This window comes from Chiloscyllium plagiosum, chromosome 48, assembly GCF_004010195.1.
Source record: "Chiloscyllium plagiosum isolate BGI_BamShark_2017 chromosome 48, ASM401019v2, whole genome shotgun sequence".
Classification (NCBI taxonomy): Eukaryota; Metazoa; Chordata; class Chondrichthyes; order Orectolobiformes; family Hemiscylliidae; genus Chiloscyllium; species Chiloscyllium plagiosum.
In genome coordinates this window covers 1,984,993-1,998,300 of record NC_057757.1, presented here as the reverse complement: position 1 = coordinate 1,998,300, position 13,308 = coordinate 1,984,993, and the positions used below count along the sequence as shown (strand labels likewise).

Here is a 13,308-nt window from a genome sequence, read left to right as displayed (position 1 = left end):
ACAGCCTTTGAAGTGAAAAAGTTTCTCATCATCGCAGTTCTAAATCATTGGTCCTTTATCCTGAGAATGTGTCCCCATGTTCTGGACACCCCAACTGGTGGGAACAAACTCTCCGGTTTGCCTTATTCAGCCGTTCAGAATACTGTAGGTTTCAGTAACATAACCGATGAGGATGAATGTGGTCAGCCAAGTGGCGAAGTAAAGGAAGTGGCACTAAATGGTTCACTTGTTCAGAGGACCAGCACTGACTGGAGGAGCAGCAATGGCGTCCTTGAATGTTTCACCTATTCTGTGATTCTTTAGTTATGTTTGCCAGACTGCTTTTGTCTTTCAGTTTCACTAACCTCTGCTGTCCTAGCTCGCTTTGACCTGGGACTGAACTGGGCTGCATGTGGTATGTGTAGTCGAAGCAGCTAGATTACTGAATAGGGCGCACTGCCTGTATTTGCCTCCCAACTTGGTGTGGAGAGCATGGCAGTGTGTGGGGGCATGTATGTATGCTACAGATGGGTCAGATTTCTTTCCTGATGGTGCTGGCATCTCCAAAGACTTTGCACCTGTTAGCTACACCAAAACCGTGCTCACACCTCACTCCCTCCACCACCTGCTCCTGTGTGAACTGCTACTTAAATTGTGACCTTTCGCTCTCAGCTCGCAAGTGCACACTCCCGTTGTTTACTTCAAATTGGAGGGAATCCAGCAGATAGACACACAAGGCAAGCAGTGTGCGTACTGTGCGAGAGCTGATGGTTAGAATCACAACATTGAGAGAAGCAGAGTAACAGCAAACATGAAAGTCCCAATTCCAGTTGGAAATGGTTGAGTGTGAATGTGGGTAGATGAAAGTCTTTGAATGTTGATGTTCACTGTGTCTGAGTTTCTGATTGGAATATTTTGTGGGGAGATGATTGCAGTATTTGATTGTCTTATTGCATGGTAATATGTTGTGTTGAATCATTGCAAATAGTGTATTTCCTGTGTACAAATTGCTGTTTCTTGGTATCTTCTGTTTTTACTCGATGGTCTGATCATGCTGTGTGAACCTTGATAAGATATGGGAGCATGGAATTTATTCTGCTAATGTGGATGGGATTTATATGTTTGAAACAGGAAAAAGAAAACACATTGTGTTTATTCTTGAACCCACTTGAAGACATCTGTTTGTTTCTGTCGTGAGCTCTGGACTGATTGCACCACCAACATGGCTTGTTGTTCAATGGTGCATTTGCTCATCCAAACGTGTTATGGACTTGTCTGTTTTGGTCTCTATTAAGAAGTTGAATTGCTCTTTAACATTTTGCAACTGGTGGTCGGGACAGAGAAAGGGTAAACAAGGTATTTTAAGAAGACAGCTGCTTTAAGTTTAGCCCGGGATCCCACGGATGGTTCTGTTTGAGTGGTGTGTGTCTGAAAATGTCCAAATTGGAGAGTAATCCACTCTAGTTAACATGATGAAGTGGTTAGATTGTTGAGGTTTTCAATTTAACAAGTGAAGGTCAAATAAGTAATATTCCACTCGGGGAAGGACTAAGAATGATAGTGCATAGATTAAAAGTAATTTGTAGAAGCAATGTGAAGAAATGTTTTTACACATAGTGGTTATGGTCTGGAATGCACTGTTCAAGTCTGGTGGAGGCAGGTTCTACTGAAGTATTCAGAAGGAAATTTCATTGTCATTTGAAAAAGAAGAAAGTGCAAGGTTACAGGGATAAAGAATGAGGGTGATGTTGTTTGGCGAGCTCTCATGGACATAATAGATTGAATAGTCTCTTTCTGTACCCTAACAATGTGATTCTGTGATCACCTCATTGTAATCCCACTTGTACTATCTGTTTTTTGATTTATTTTAAACTGTCCCACCCTTGTGAAATCTCTTTAAATTCCCTGTGAGTACATGTTCAGGAGCACGTTCACACTACCCCTGATCAGCCTTGATTGGATAGTGTCTGTGAATTATGCTTGGTATTGGAAAGGAAACATGCATCAGTCCCCTCCAAATCCTGCTGCATCAAGCGAGTGTTAGGGAGTGGAAAATTAACTAGGTTTTTCTAGTCTATCTTAGAGTGAAACTGATGTTTATGTTGGGCTGGGAGGCATCAACATATCTGCAATCTAATTTGTGTTTCTTTTTCTGCTCTATCTCTGTTAAGAGGGATCCACACAGCCATGCAAATGAGCTGCTCACGGGAGGATGGTTTTGCGCTGGTGAGTACTTTACATATTGCCATTGCCATGGAGTTTTATGGCACTTGGGCCCATCATGTCTGTGGCAGTCATCAAGCACCTATCTGCTGTAATCTCATTTTCCAGCACTTGGCCTATAGCCTTACATGCTATGACATTACATGTGTTCATTTAAATACTATTAAAATGTTGTGAGGATTCCTGTCTGTACAAATTCGACTAAGATTTTAAATTTAAATTTTTACTAAATGGGCAAGTGACTAGGTTTGTAGATGAGAGTATGTAGTTTACATGGACTTGACAGGCTTTTGACCAGGAGACATGAGAGACTAATCAGAAAGGTAAAAGCCTGTGAGATCCACGATAATATGGCAAATTGGATCCAAAATTGTTCTAGAAATGTTCCTCAGATACACGTTTCCCCGGATGAAAACATTTTTCCTCAAATCCCCTCTAAATCTCCTGTCCCCAACCTTAAATCATGTACTTCCCTGGTTATGGATCCTTCTACTAGGGGGAAAGATTTCCAAATGTGCGTTTCATAATTTTATATACCTTACTCAGGTCCCCTATCATCCTTGTCTGCTTGAAGGAAAACAACATCAGCCTATTGAACATCCCTTTTTGTAGCTAAATCACTACTGCTTGGGCAATATCTTAGTAAATCTCTTCTGCATGCAGTCTAGTGCGATCACATCCTTCCTCTCGTATGGTGACCAGAACCACACATAGTACACCAGCTGTGGCCTAACTAATGTCTCGTACAGCTCCATGACCTTCCTGTTCTGTAATCATTACCTCAACTAATAAAGGCAAGTATCCCATAAGCCACCATCTTATCTACCTGTCCTGCTGCCTTCATAACATCGACACCAAGGTCCCTTTGATCGTCTGTACTTCTCGGGGTCCTGTCATACATTATGGATAGCCTTGTCTTGTTAGTCCTCCCAAAATAGATTGCTTAATGCTTTTTCTCACGACTTAATACCACTTGCTATCATTCTGCTCATTTGAGCAGCTTGTCTGCACCATCCAATACTATAAAGTTTTTGTGCTCACCGTTTATTACCTCACTATTTTTCATATTATCTACAGACTTAATGATCACGCCTTCTGTATTTTCATTCAACTTGTTAACATATAGTAGAAACAAGAAGGGACCCTGCACCAAACCCTGCAATATGCCACTGGACACTGACTTCCAATCACTAAACCAACCTTCGGCCACCACCCTCTGCTTCCTGCTATAAAGCCAATTTTGGATTGACTTGGCCAAACTGCCCTGGATGCCACAGGCTCTTAACCAGTCTCTCGTAAAACATTTCAAAGCCCTGAACTATGAAGGCCATGTGAACTACATCAATTGCACTACCTTCATCTACACACCTAATCGCTTCTTCAAAACTATGATATGATTTCCTCTTACAAAGCCATGGGTATGAATCCTTGCCTTTGCAAGCAGAGATTTTGTCATTCAAATCTTTCTCCAGTAGCTTCCCTACCTCTGATGTAGTTTCCTGGTTTATTCCTACCACTCTTCTTTGGTGTGGCACGGTGGCTCAATAGTTAGCACTGCTGGCTCACAGCGCCAGGGACCCGGGTTCAATTCCAGCCTTAGGCGACTGTGTGTGGAGTTTGCATATTCTCCCTTCATCTGTGTGGTTTTAGAATTAGATTCCCTACAGTGTGGAAACAGGCCTTCAGCTCAACCAGTCCACACCGACCCTCTGAAGAGTAACCCACCCAGACCCATTTTCCTCTGACTAATGCACCTAACACTATGGGCAGTTCACCTGACCCGCACATCCAGGGGCTCTGATTTCTTCCCACAGTCCAAAGGTGTGCAGGTTTGGGTTGATTGTCCATGCTAAATTGCCTGTAGTGTCCAGGGATATGCAGGTTAGGTGGGTTAGCCACAGGAGAAAGTGAGGTCTGCAGATGCTGGAGATCAGAGCTGAAAATGTGTTGCTAGAAAAGCGCGGCAGGTCAGGCAGCATCCTGAAGAAGGGCTTATGCCTGAAACGTCGATTCTCCTGTTCCCTGGATGCTGCCTGACCTGCTGCGCTTTTCCAGCAACACATTTTCAGCTCTGGGTTAACCACAGGACAATTAACTGTTCTTTAGTTCTCTTGGGTAATGGTATCATACTGACTGTCCTTCAGTCCTCTGGTACCTTTCCTGTAGCCAAAGAGAATTGAAAATTAATGTCCGAACCTCTGCACTTCGTTTTTTGCCTCCCACAGCAGCCTGGTATACATCTCCTCTGTGTCTGGGGATTTATCCACTTTTAAGACTGCAAAACCACTGATACCATATCCTTCTCAGTGCTAATTTGTTCAAGAATAGCATAATCCTATATTACTACATCTACATTACCTTTCTTCACACTGAACACAGATGTGAGGTACTCAGTTAGAACTTCATCTGTGTTTTCCGGCTTCACGCAAGCATTGCCACTTTGGTCCTTCATTGGCCCTGTTCCTTCTCTGATTTATCCTTTTGCTCTTAATAGACTTACAAAACACCTTTGTAAGTAACCTAAACCAAGCATTAGCACTCGACAACTAATAAACAACATTGAAGATTCTTTCTGTTCTTGTGTGGGTATAGTGGCCTCAAAGTTTTAACTTGTATTATCTGGGAAACTCTGGGGGAAATTGTCTCAATGTAAAAGGACACTCAATTTCCAGTAAACTTGTTTTGTTTTTCACCAGCATTGGGAGCAAAGGCCTGTCCAGGGGGTGAATCATGTGTATACAGTGTACTTCCTCTTCGTGCCTGGGGGAGAAATAGGAAACGGGAAGATAGCTGGTATTTTGTGTATATCAAGAGCGAACTCGGGCTCACGAGGACAGAAATGGAAAGTTGGCTACAATGATGTGGAAAATATGGAGTGTTTTCGTTTTCAAAATGTTTCCACCTCCAGTGCAGAATACAAGACTCCCACAGTCTTTTACAGATGGCCACTGACATGAACGAAGGCACAGGAGGACTCCACTCAGCCTCTCCCGCCATTCACTTAGATTATGGTTGATCCATAACTTAATTCTAAGTTCACTCGCCTTAACTCTGCAACCCTTAATCCACCATGCCAAACAAAAATCTGTCTCAATTTTGAAAGTTTCATTGGCCCACAGCTTTTAGTGGAAGAGAGAATTCTGGATTTCCACTTGCCCCTTGCTTGAAGAAGGGGCTTCCTGACATCACTCCAGAACAGTTTGGCTCTTAAAATTAAGATTCTGCAACCTTTGTTCTGTGTTCCCTTCTCCAAGGGAAATAGTACCTTTCTGCCAACTCAATCATGTCCATTAACTATCGTAAATGCCTTTATTAGATCACATGTTAATCTCTGATGCCTGGTGGGATATTGCTCAAGTCTATCCGGTCTGTTCTTGTAAATTAATCCTTTTAGCAGAAAATGCCCAGTGCAACCTATTTACTGAATGCAACAGGTTCCAGGCAGACCAGCTGTGAGCAGCCTGTCTGTGGGAATTACCCCTGTGTTGGGGATCGGTTTAGCTCCGTTGCTTTTACGGTTCGTTTGCGAAGCTGTGTGATGCCAAGAGTGTGGGTTTAAGCCTCGCACTGGCTGGGGTTTACCATGAAGGATTCTTGTTGAAACTTTATTGCTGGAACAGCACAGCAGGTCAGGCAGCATCCAGGGAACAGGAGATTCGACGTTTCGGGCACAGGCCCTTCTTCAGGAATGAGCAGAGAGTGTTCAGCAGGAGAAGATAAAAGGTAGGGAGGAGGGACTTGGAGGAGGGGCGTTGGAAATGTGATAGGTGGAAAGAGGTCAAGGTGAGGTTGATAGGTCGGAGTAGGATGGAGGCGGAGAGGTCAAGAAGAAGACTGCAGGTCAGGGAGGCGGTGCCGGGCTGGAAGGATCCGGCTGAGACAGGGTGGGGGGAGGGGGGATGAAGAAACTGGTGAAGTCCAAGTTCATCCCCTGTGGTTGGAGGGTTCCCAGTTGGAAGATAAGACGCTCCTCCTCCGACCGTCGGGTTGTTGTGGTTTGGCGGTGGATGAGTCCAATGACCTGCATATCCTCGGTGGAGTGGGAGGGGGAGTTGAAATGCTGTGCTACAGGTTGGTTGGGTTGGTTCGTCCGGGTGGCCCAGAGGTGCTCTCTGAATTGCTCCGCAAGTAGGCGGCCTGTCTCCCCAATATAGAGGAGGCCACACCGGCTGCAGCGGATGCAGTAGATGATGTGGGTGGAGGTGCAGGTGAATCTGTGGCGGATATGGAAGTTTCCTTTGGGGCCTTGGAGAGAAGTGAGGGGGGAGGTGTGGGCGCAAGTGTTGCACCTCCTGCGGTTGCAAGGGAAGGTGCCGGGAGCGGAGGTTGGGTCGGAAGGATTCTTCTCAAGCTCTTCCCTTTTCTGAGCTGAGGTAGCTATCTAATCAGAGAGCAGCCCCATGGTCTGGTAAACAATGGTGACTTGACTTGAGCCCTGTGTTGCTAGTTCTGCGGCATGTCGGAAGTTGGACTGTAAAGTATGTTACTCTTCGTTCCATGAGTTATCAACATCTCAAGGTGAATGAAAATTGTGACACATTATCAATTGACTGTGTTGGTTGAATTGTAAACTTAGACTGTGATTTGTTGTGGTGGTTACGGGGTATTATCTGAAACATAAAGGGCAGAGGGTGATATTTACGTTGGTTACCTGGTGCTGATGTCTCTTTTACAGTGTGACCAGATGGTGACTGCTGAGCAGGAGGACCAGACTTTGACTTTGCAGAGGGAGGATATTTTCCCCTTGTCTCCCTCTCCTTCTCCGACGCGGATTGGCAAGGTAGGGCTGGTGCCTCTTGCATTAAATTTAGTCACGCAAGCCGTTTGGCTTGTTTGCTGCTTTTAAGAAAAGGCTGTGTTGCGTTTTTTTTTCCAGCCATGCATTGTTTTGGGGTCGCAATCAAGGGATATGACAGCTCTTGTTGTTTGCAAACTCCACCCCCACCCCCCCCCCCCCCCGCCCTCAAAAGCATTCAGGTATCACTCTTGCCTCTCAATCCGAAGGTTGTTATTTCAAATTCCACTTTGTAAATTTGAGCACGTAATCCAGGTTGAAACTCCCGCTGAAGTACTGAGGAATGCTGTCAAGGGATATTAGAAATTGGCAGTACTCCCATACCTCGCATTATCGTTCATGGTTGAACTGACCTTGGCACAGTGAAACAGAAAAGCCACAATGCTATCATGTTCCTTCTTTAGGCCCATCAGTCTATGCCGTTACTTGTCCCCCTCATCTTGACAACTTCACTTTAAATATCCTTCCTTGTGGACCATCTGTTAATTTATGGTGCTATTTGTTTTCTTGAAGTAAATCATTGCCGGTCACTATTGCAAAGATGAACAGGGATGTGTCCTGGCTAATTTTATTCCTTTGCCAGTATCACAGAAAGAGGTTGGTCATTAAGACATTGTGGGAGCTTGCTGTGCAAAAGTTAGCTTCTGGATTTCCTGTTTTGCAAACATTCCAACGAAGGCTGGAAAACACTTTGGGACTGATTTAGGATATCGTGTCAGTATTGTCGTGGAGAAAATGTAGAGAATCACCAGGCGACACAGAGAGTTCTTCAAGGAGTAGGTCTTTTATTTGCAAACAAAAAACTGTGGCACTCAGAAAGCAAATTCTTGAATGCCCCTGAACCTCAGGGTCCATGGTTCTTTATACCTTCTTTTAATCATGTTTTTGTTAGCTTATCAGCATGCCCAACTGTGCTAGTCAGAATTGCCGCACTCCAGCTATCCAATAAACCAATGATATTAGCTCCCATTATCTCTCTACTTCTGCCACTGTGGTTTTTCCTACATTATACGTAATATTATTCTAATGTCACGATTAGATACTTTACTGCCTCCTCTGCCACAATGATCCTCCATCCCAGACTAACCTGTCATGGTTAGATATTTAGCTACCCCGTCTACCACGGGGTAGCTAAATGGTCTCCTGTCCCAAGCTGACTCCACTATCTACTGATTAGATATTTATTGTCATGGGTCTCAAGCAGGCTGACTCTACTAACTCTTAATTAAATATTTAATATCATCTCCTAAATATTTATTGTCACGACCTGTTCCAACCTGCCACGATGATATTTAGTAGGCGAGGCTGACTTTACTAATTGTTATCTCAGCCTGCCATAGTAACCTTTCAGCTCCCAGTCTGACTCTGCTCATTGGTGTAGGAGCATTCCACTATTGTTATCCCATCCTGCCACCGTGATCTTTTGGCTCGTGTAGCATTCCACAGACCCCTTGTAACAGATCGCCAGTGGTCTTCATGCTTTAACCCTTCCCATGCTTTCATGCTCTTTATTTCCCATAGTGTAATGAGTTAGACCGAAGGGTCTATTTCTGTGCTGTACTTTTCTATGACTCTGTCTTGTGGTTGTAAAAGGTTCTGTGTAAATGTAAGGCATTTTGGTATGGAATGATAAGAGAATTGAGAAGAAAAATCAAGATCACCAGAAGTAATTTTGTGAAGATGAAGGATGTGTTCACAACAATAAAACACAAACTTGTGATGAGGAAGAAAGATTGTGTCCTACCCACCTTCCTGTATTATGGCAGCAATGCGGAGAATGAGATTGATAGAAGAAAATAATAGATCTTTGGAATATGGATGCTGAGATATATTCTAAAAATTCCATATACAGCCCATAAAGCAAATGCAAAGTGATTTAAAATTGCAAGAATGGAAAAACAAGACTTAAGTTGGCATCCAGAAATGCCAACATCAGTGTTTCAACCATTCGATCAGAGCTGAAAGCTAGGAGGATCGCTCCTGGAAGGCAAAGTGGAGGACAGCAGAAAGAGGAGTTGACCTAAGTATAGTTGCATGGTATATGCCCCATAGCAGTTGCAGGCAATTTTCAGTTGATGTGTGAGGGTGGTATAAGACAGACAATCTGTGACAGCAGATCTGGCAGGAATGCAACAAGTCGCAGATGGAGTGAGAACAGAAATTGGTATGTTGATGGTGCTGTGTGCACACCTACAGGAGTTCTCCCACTGCATACCAGTCTGAGTTGGCCCTTTTTCAGTGCCGAAACGTCGAATCTCCTGTTCCCTGGATGCTGCCTGACCTGCTGTGCTGTTCCAGCAATAAAGTTTCAACCTTTTTCAGTGTCACATGGTGAAGACATGCTTGATGGTGCATTGTGTTTAATCTATTCCTAAGTAACCTGTTGTTTGTTTCAGTTACATGTAAGCATCTATATTCTGTTTGCTCTGGGGTTGTTTTTTTGATTAGATTCCCTACAGTGTGGAAACAGGCTCTTCGGCCCAACAAGTCCACACCGACCCTCCAAAGAGCAACCCACCCAGATCCATTCCCCTATATTCACCCCTGACTAATGCACCTAACACTACGGGCAATTCAGCATGGCCAATTCACCTAACCTGCACATCTTTGGACTGTGGGAGGCACCCGGAGGAACCCACGCAGACACAGGGAGAATGTGCAAACTCCACACAGGCGGGAATTGAACCCGGATCCCTGGCGCTGTGAGGCAGCAGTGCTAACCACTGAGCCACTGTGCTGTTTTAAGCCCTTCTGGTCAGCTTTATCGAATTTTCCAAATCTAATATTGGAGATGACTCTTAAATTTCATTGAATGCCTTATTCAAAACACAGAAATGTAACGTTCCTTCATTTCTGCACTTTGTTGGTGTGGGTTAGGCTCCAGAGCCGATGGAGTGGGGTTTGAATCTATGACCTTCTGACTCCAACAAGAGGCAGTGCTACCCACTAAGCCACGGTTGTCATACTCATGCTTTGCATGCAATCACCGTTTGCAATGTTGCAGTGTTTCCTGGTTGCACAGAAAACAAGTAGCTGGCTGACTGTGTTTTTTCCAGTCTTGCCATTTTTATCAGAGAAGTTGTTTGAGGTTGCAAGAGGCACATAATATTTTAGATTGAGGCAGGGAAATATCAGAACTCCCTCAGCGCAAACTGCAGTCTGGCCTTTGCTTCTTTTGAGCTACGTGGCATGTCATGCATTTGGGATTGACTGTCTTTCACCTAATGCTACCCTTCCTGGGGAATCATTGCATGGGCTTACCTGGATTGCTTTTAATTGTCTGCTTTGGTAAATACTAATTCTGTGGCCTGTGTCTGGAAAGTGTTTTGTGTTTCATTCAGCAGGGTGCAGGTTTGCATGTGCCATCTAGTGGCCAGAAGTTGGTTTGCATCTACAGTTTAATTTGAAGTCCCCATTGCTTAAACTACCTCTGTTGATTCCAAATAGCTGCTAATATCAGGAAAAGGGTGTTAACTGTTGTGGTTCTGTTCGTGGAGCTGGGAATTTGTGTTGCAGACGTTTCGTCCCCTGTGTAGGTGACGTCCTCAGTGCTTGAGAGCCTCCTGTGAAGTGCTTATAAACCACTATAAATGCTGGAGGAAAGATCACAGAAGCGCTTCACAGGAGGCTCCCAAGCACTGAGGATGTCACCCAGACAGGGGACGAAACGTCTGCAACACAAATTCTCAGTTCGGCGAACAGAACCACAACAACGAGCACCTGAGCTACAAATCTTCGCACAAACTTTGAAGGGTGTTAACTATTAAGGTGTCTGGACAGAGAGGGGAAGGAACTGGTTTCCCTTTTCCATTCTCATCAAGACACCAATTTAAAATGATGGGCTAAAGAAGGAATGGTGACACAAGGAGAAAACCATGCAGCGTGCGGTTAGAATTTGGAATATACTGCCTAAGTGTATGCTGGAGGCTGATTCAATTGTGGCTTTCAGAACAAGAATTAGACACCAATTAGAGGTGAGCAAGGGGTGCAGCAGGGTAACTGTTTGCTATACGCTAATGATTAACTCCTTTTTTAACAGCAGTACTTCTCATCATCCCAGCCGATTCTGATACCCAAAGGTGGCATCACCCCAAATTCCTCTCCAAGTCCCACTCGCCGTATTGCAAGGTGAGAGGAATCTATGAACACTTAGAGCTCAAGTTTGCCATTAAACCTGGGGAGTTATTGCTTTCTCATTTTAGACTGTGTTTTGCTTCCTGACTGTTTTCCACTCTGATGTTGTGGGCTTGGTTATTTTAATTATAAAACAGAAACCTTTTCTCCCCGTCGCTAAGAATGGATATTAAGAAGCTACTTCCCCTGCTTCTTTCGTCATTGGCTGTCATAAGAGGGTTCTACATGTTTTCTACAACGCATGTATCACCAGAAATTCTCCTGAGCCTGAGGCGCTAAGCTGTTATACTTGACCACCGAACTGTATGCTAAGTGGGCTTATATTCCTGGAATTAATAAAATATTCTACAGTCATGAGCCAATCTTGAGTAATATTCTTCATGCTTTTCAGTCTCCCATTATATGCTGAGTGTCAGAGGTCAATGGACAACTTTGAAATATATACTGCAAACACATGCTCCTCTTTCAGTATGTTGTGCTAAACAGTCTGACAGTATTTTTTAAATTGCTGAATACTGAGGATGTGTCAACACTACAATCACAGGCCTGAATAACAAGTCTCTGTGTTAACACTGGTAAATACTAGTAAAGGACCCATGATATTTTCTTGTGTCTTGCTGAACATCGGTTTTCCATACAAGTGAGTAGATTTGATCATTTCTGACTTCTATCTTAACTCAGTTTTTGTTAAAATACAGACCAGTCACAATCTAACTGAATGGCTGAATAGGTTCAAGGGGCCGAACGGCCTCGTGTTACTTGTATGAGTGCCTGTTTCTGTAACATCTGTAGGTACCTGCTTGCAAGCAGAATTTGGGTGGTCGATTTTTTTTATTATACAGGGAATTCCTACTTTTAAATGTTGGTCTAAGTGTAACAAAACAGCCTGTCAGCAGGAAAAACAAACACGTACAACCTAGCGGTACAGTTGGGTGTACATGAGAAGTTGAAAGGGAACGATAGGTCAGTTGTCAGAGGGGTCTTGATTCAAAATGATGTTGACTCAAGGTCTTGAGTTTCTGACCTACATCTTTGTTGACTGAACAGACCAATTGTCGACCCACTGACCTTTAGGAATTAGGGCAGAATGTCCATGGTAGTGGGATTCAGAATGCAGGATTTGCTTCCTTTCCTTTCTCTCCTATTGCTGCTGTGCCTCCTCATTAAGATGTTGTTACTCGATGTGTGATGCTGCTTAATGAACAAGTTGTCATCATTCTAAACAATTGCTAACAAGGACCTCATTAATATCAATGCTGCTACACTTCAAGGAAAGCTTCAGAACATTTTCGGTGTCCTGCTCAGGAAGGTTGGCCATTTGAGTGTCTGGGTAGGGCAGCACTCTACATACAAAGATTGTCACAAGGTCCTGCAGTCTCAGAAATTCCTTGTCCCTTAAAAAGTGCTCCTTTGTACATGTTTCCTAATGCCTTTTGATAATTCGTTTACACAAAGCAAGATCACCGATCTCTCCTAGCTCATCACCTCCCAGCTCTTCCCTGTCATTGAGCTCATTCTTCATATCTTGTATGGTGTCTCTTGCGTGCAGTGTACCATTACTTCTCCTGAATTGCCACTATCCCTAGGCATAGTCTACTTCCACTTCAGGTGCAGTGATTTTTATAGAGAAGGTGTGCACCCTTATTGTGGACCAAAACCTTATTAACCCTGGTTCCAATGTTTAGTACACCTTGACCGTTGTGGTGCAACAATTCATGGCAATCTGTAATATGCTGTGGATGAGTGTAGCTCATTGAATAATGCCTGCCTGGATTTGAATTTGCCTTTGTCTTTTACAGCAGGAGGAGTGTCAGCCCGAGTGTTGCTATACGACCCAGTGCCTTGGGACCATTGAAGAGGAAAGGTAAGAAGTCTTCCATAATACGTTGTACTTGCAACTCTCTTGCAATAAAGACCAATATTTTTGCTTTCATAATTGCTTGCAGTACCTGCTAGCTGACTCCATAGTCCTTCTATGCATCAACATTAACTAGAGTCTTAGCTTTGTTAAAAAAAATTTAAAGGGGATCAAATTGAATCCAATTTTTTTTTCACCGTCTTGTTTATTTTTTGTTGAGAACTGTTCCCTTTCAGTTCCTGTCTGTAATAAAACCATAAAGTAGTAGGTCTGGCAGCATCTTTGCAGGGAGAGAGAGAGTCCACTATGACTCTTCTCT

At 43.7% G+C, this 13,308-nt stretch overlaps 1 protein-coding gene across 1 annotated transcript in view; it reads left to right on the top strand.

Annotated features, from left to right (window-relative positions):
* The window catches only part of LOC122544304 (P2R1A-PPP2R2A-interacting phosphatase regulator 1-like), a 32,787-nt gene that overhangs the window by 16,738 nt on the left and 2,741 nt on the right, over positions 1-13,308 (top strand). Inside the window, exons 5-8 of the mRNA XM_043683445.1 lie at positions 2,151-2,205; positions 6,878-6,982; positions 11,037-11,125; positions 12,931-12,995. Of these exons, the coding sequence (XP_043539380.1) occupies positions 2,151-2,205; positions 6,878-6,982; positions 11,037-11,125; positions 12,931-12,995 (314 nt within the window). The remainder of the gene's footprint in view (positions 1-2,150; positions 2,206-6,877; positions 6,983-11,036; positions 11,126-12,930; positions 12,996-13,308) is intronic.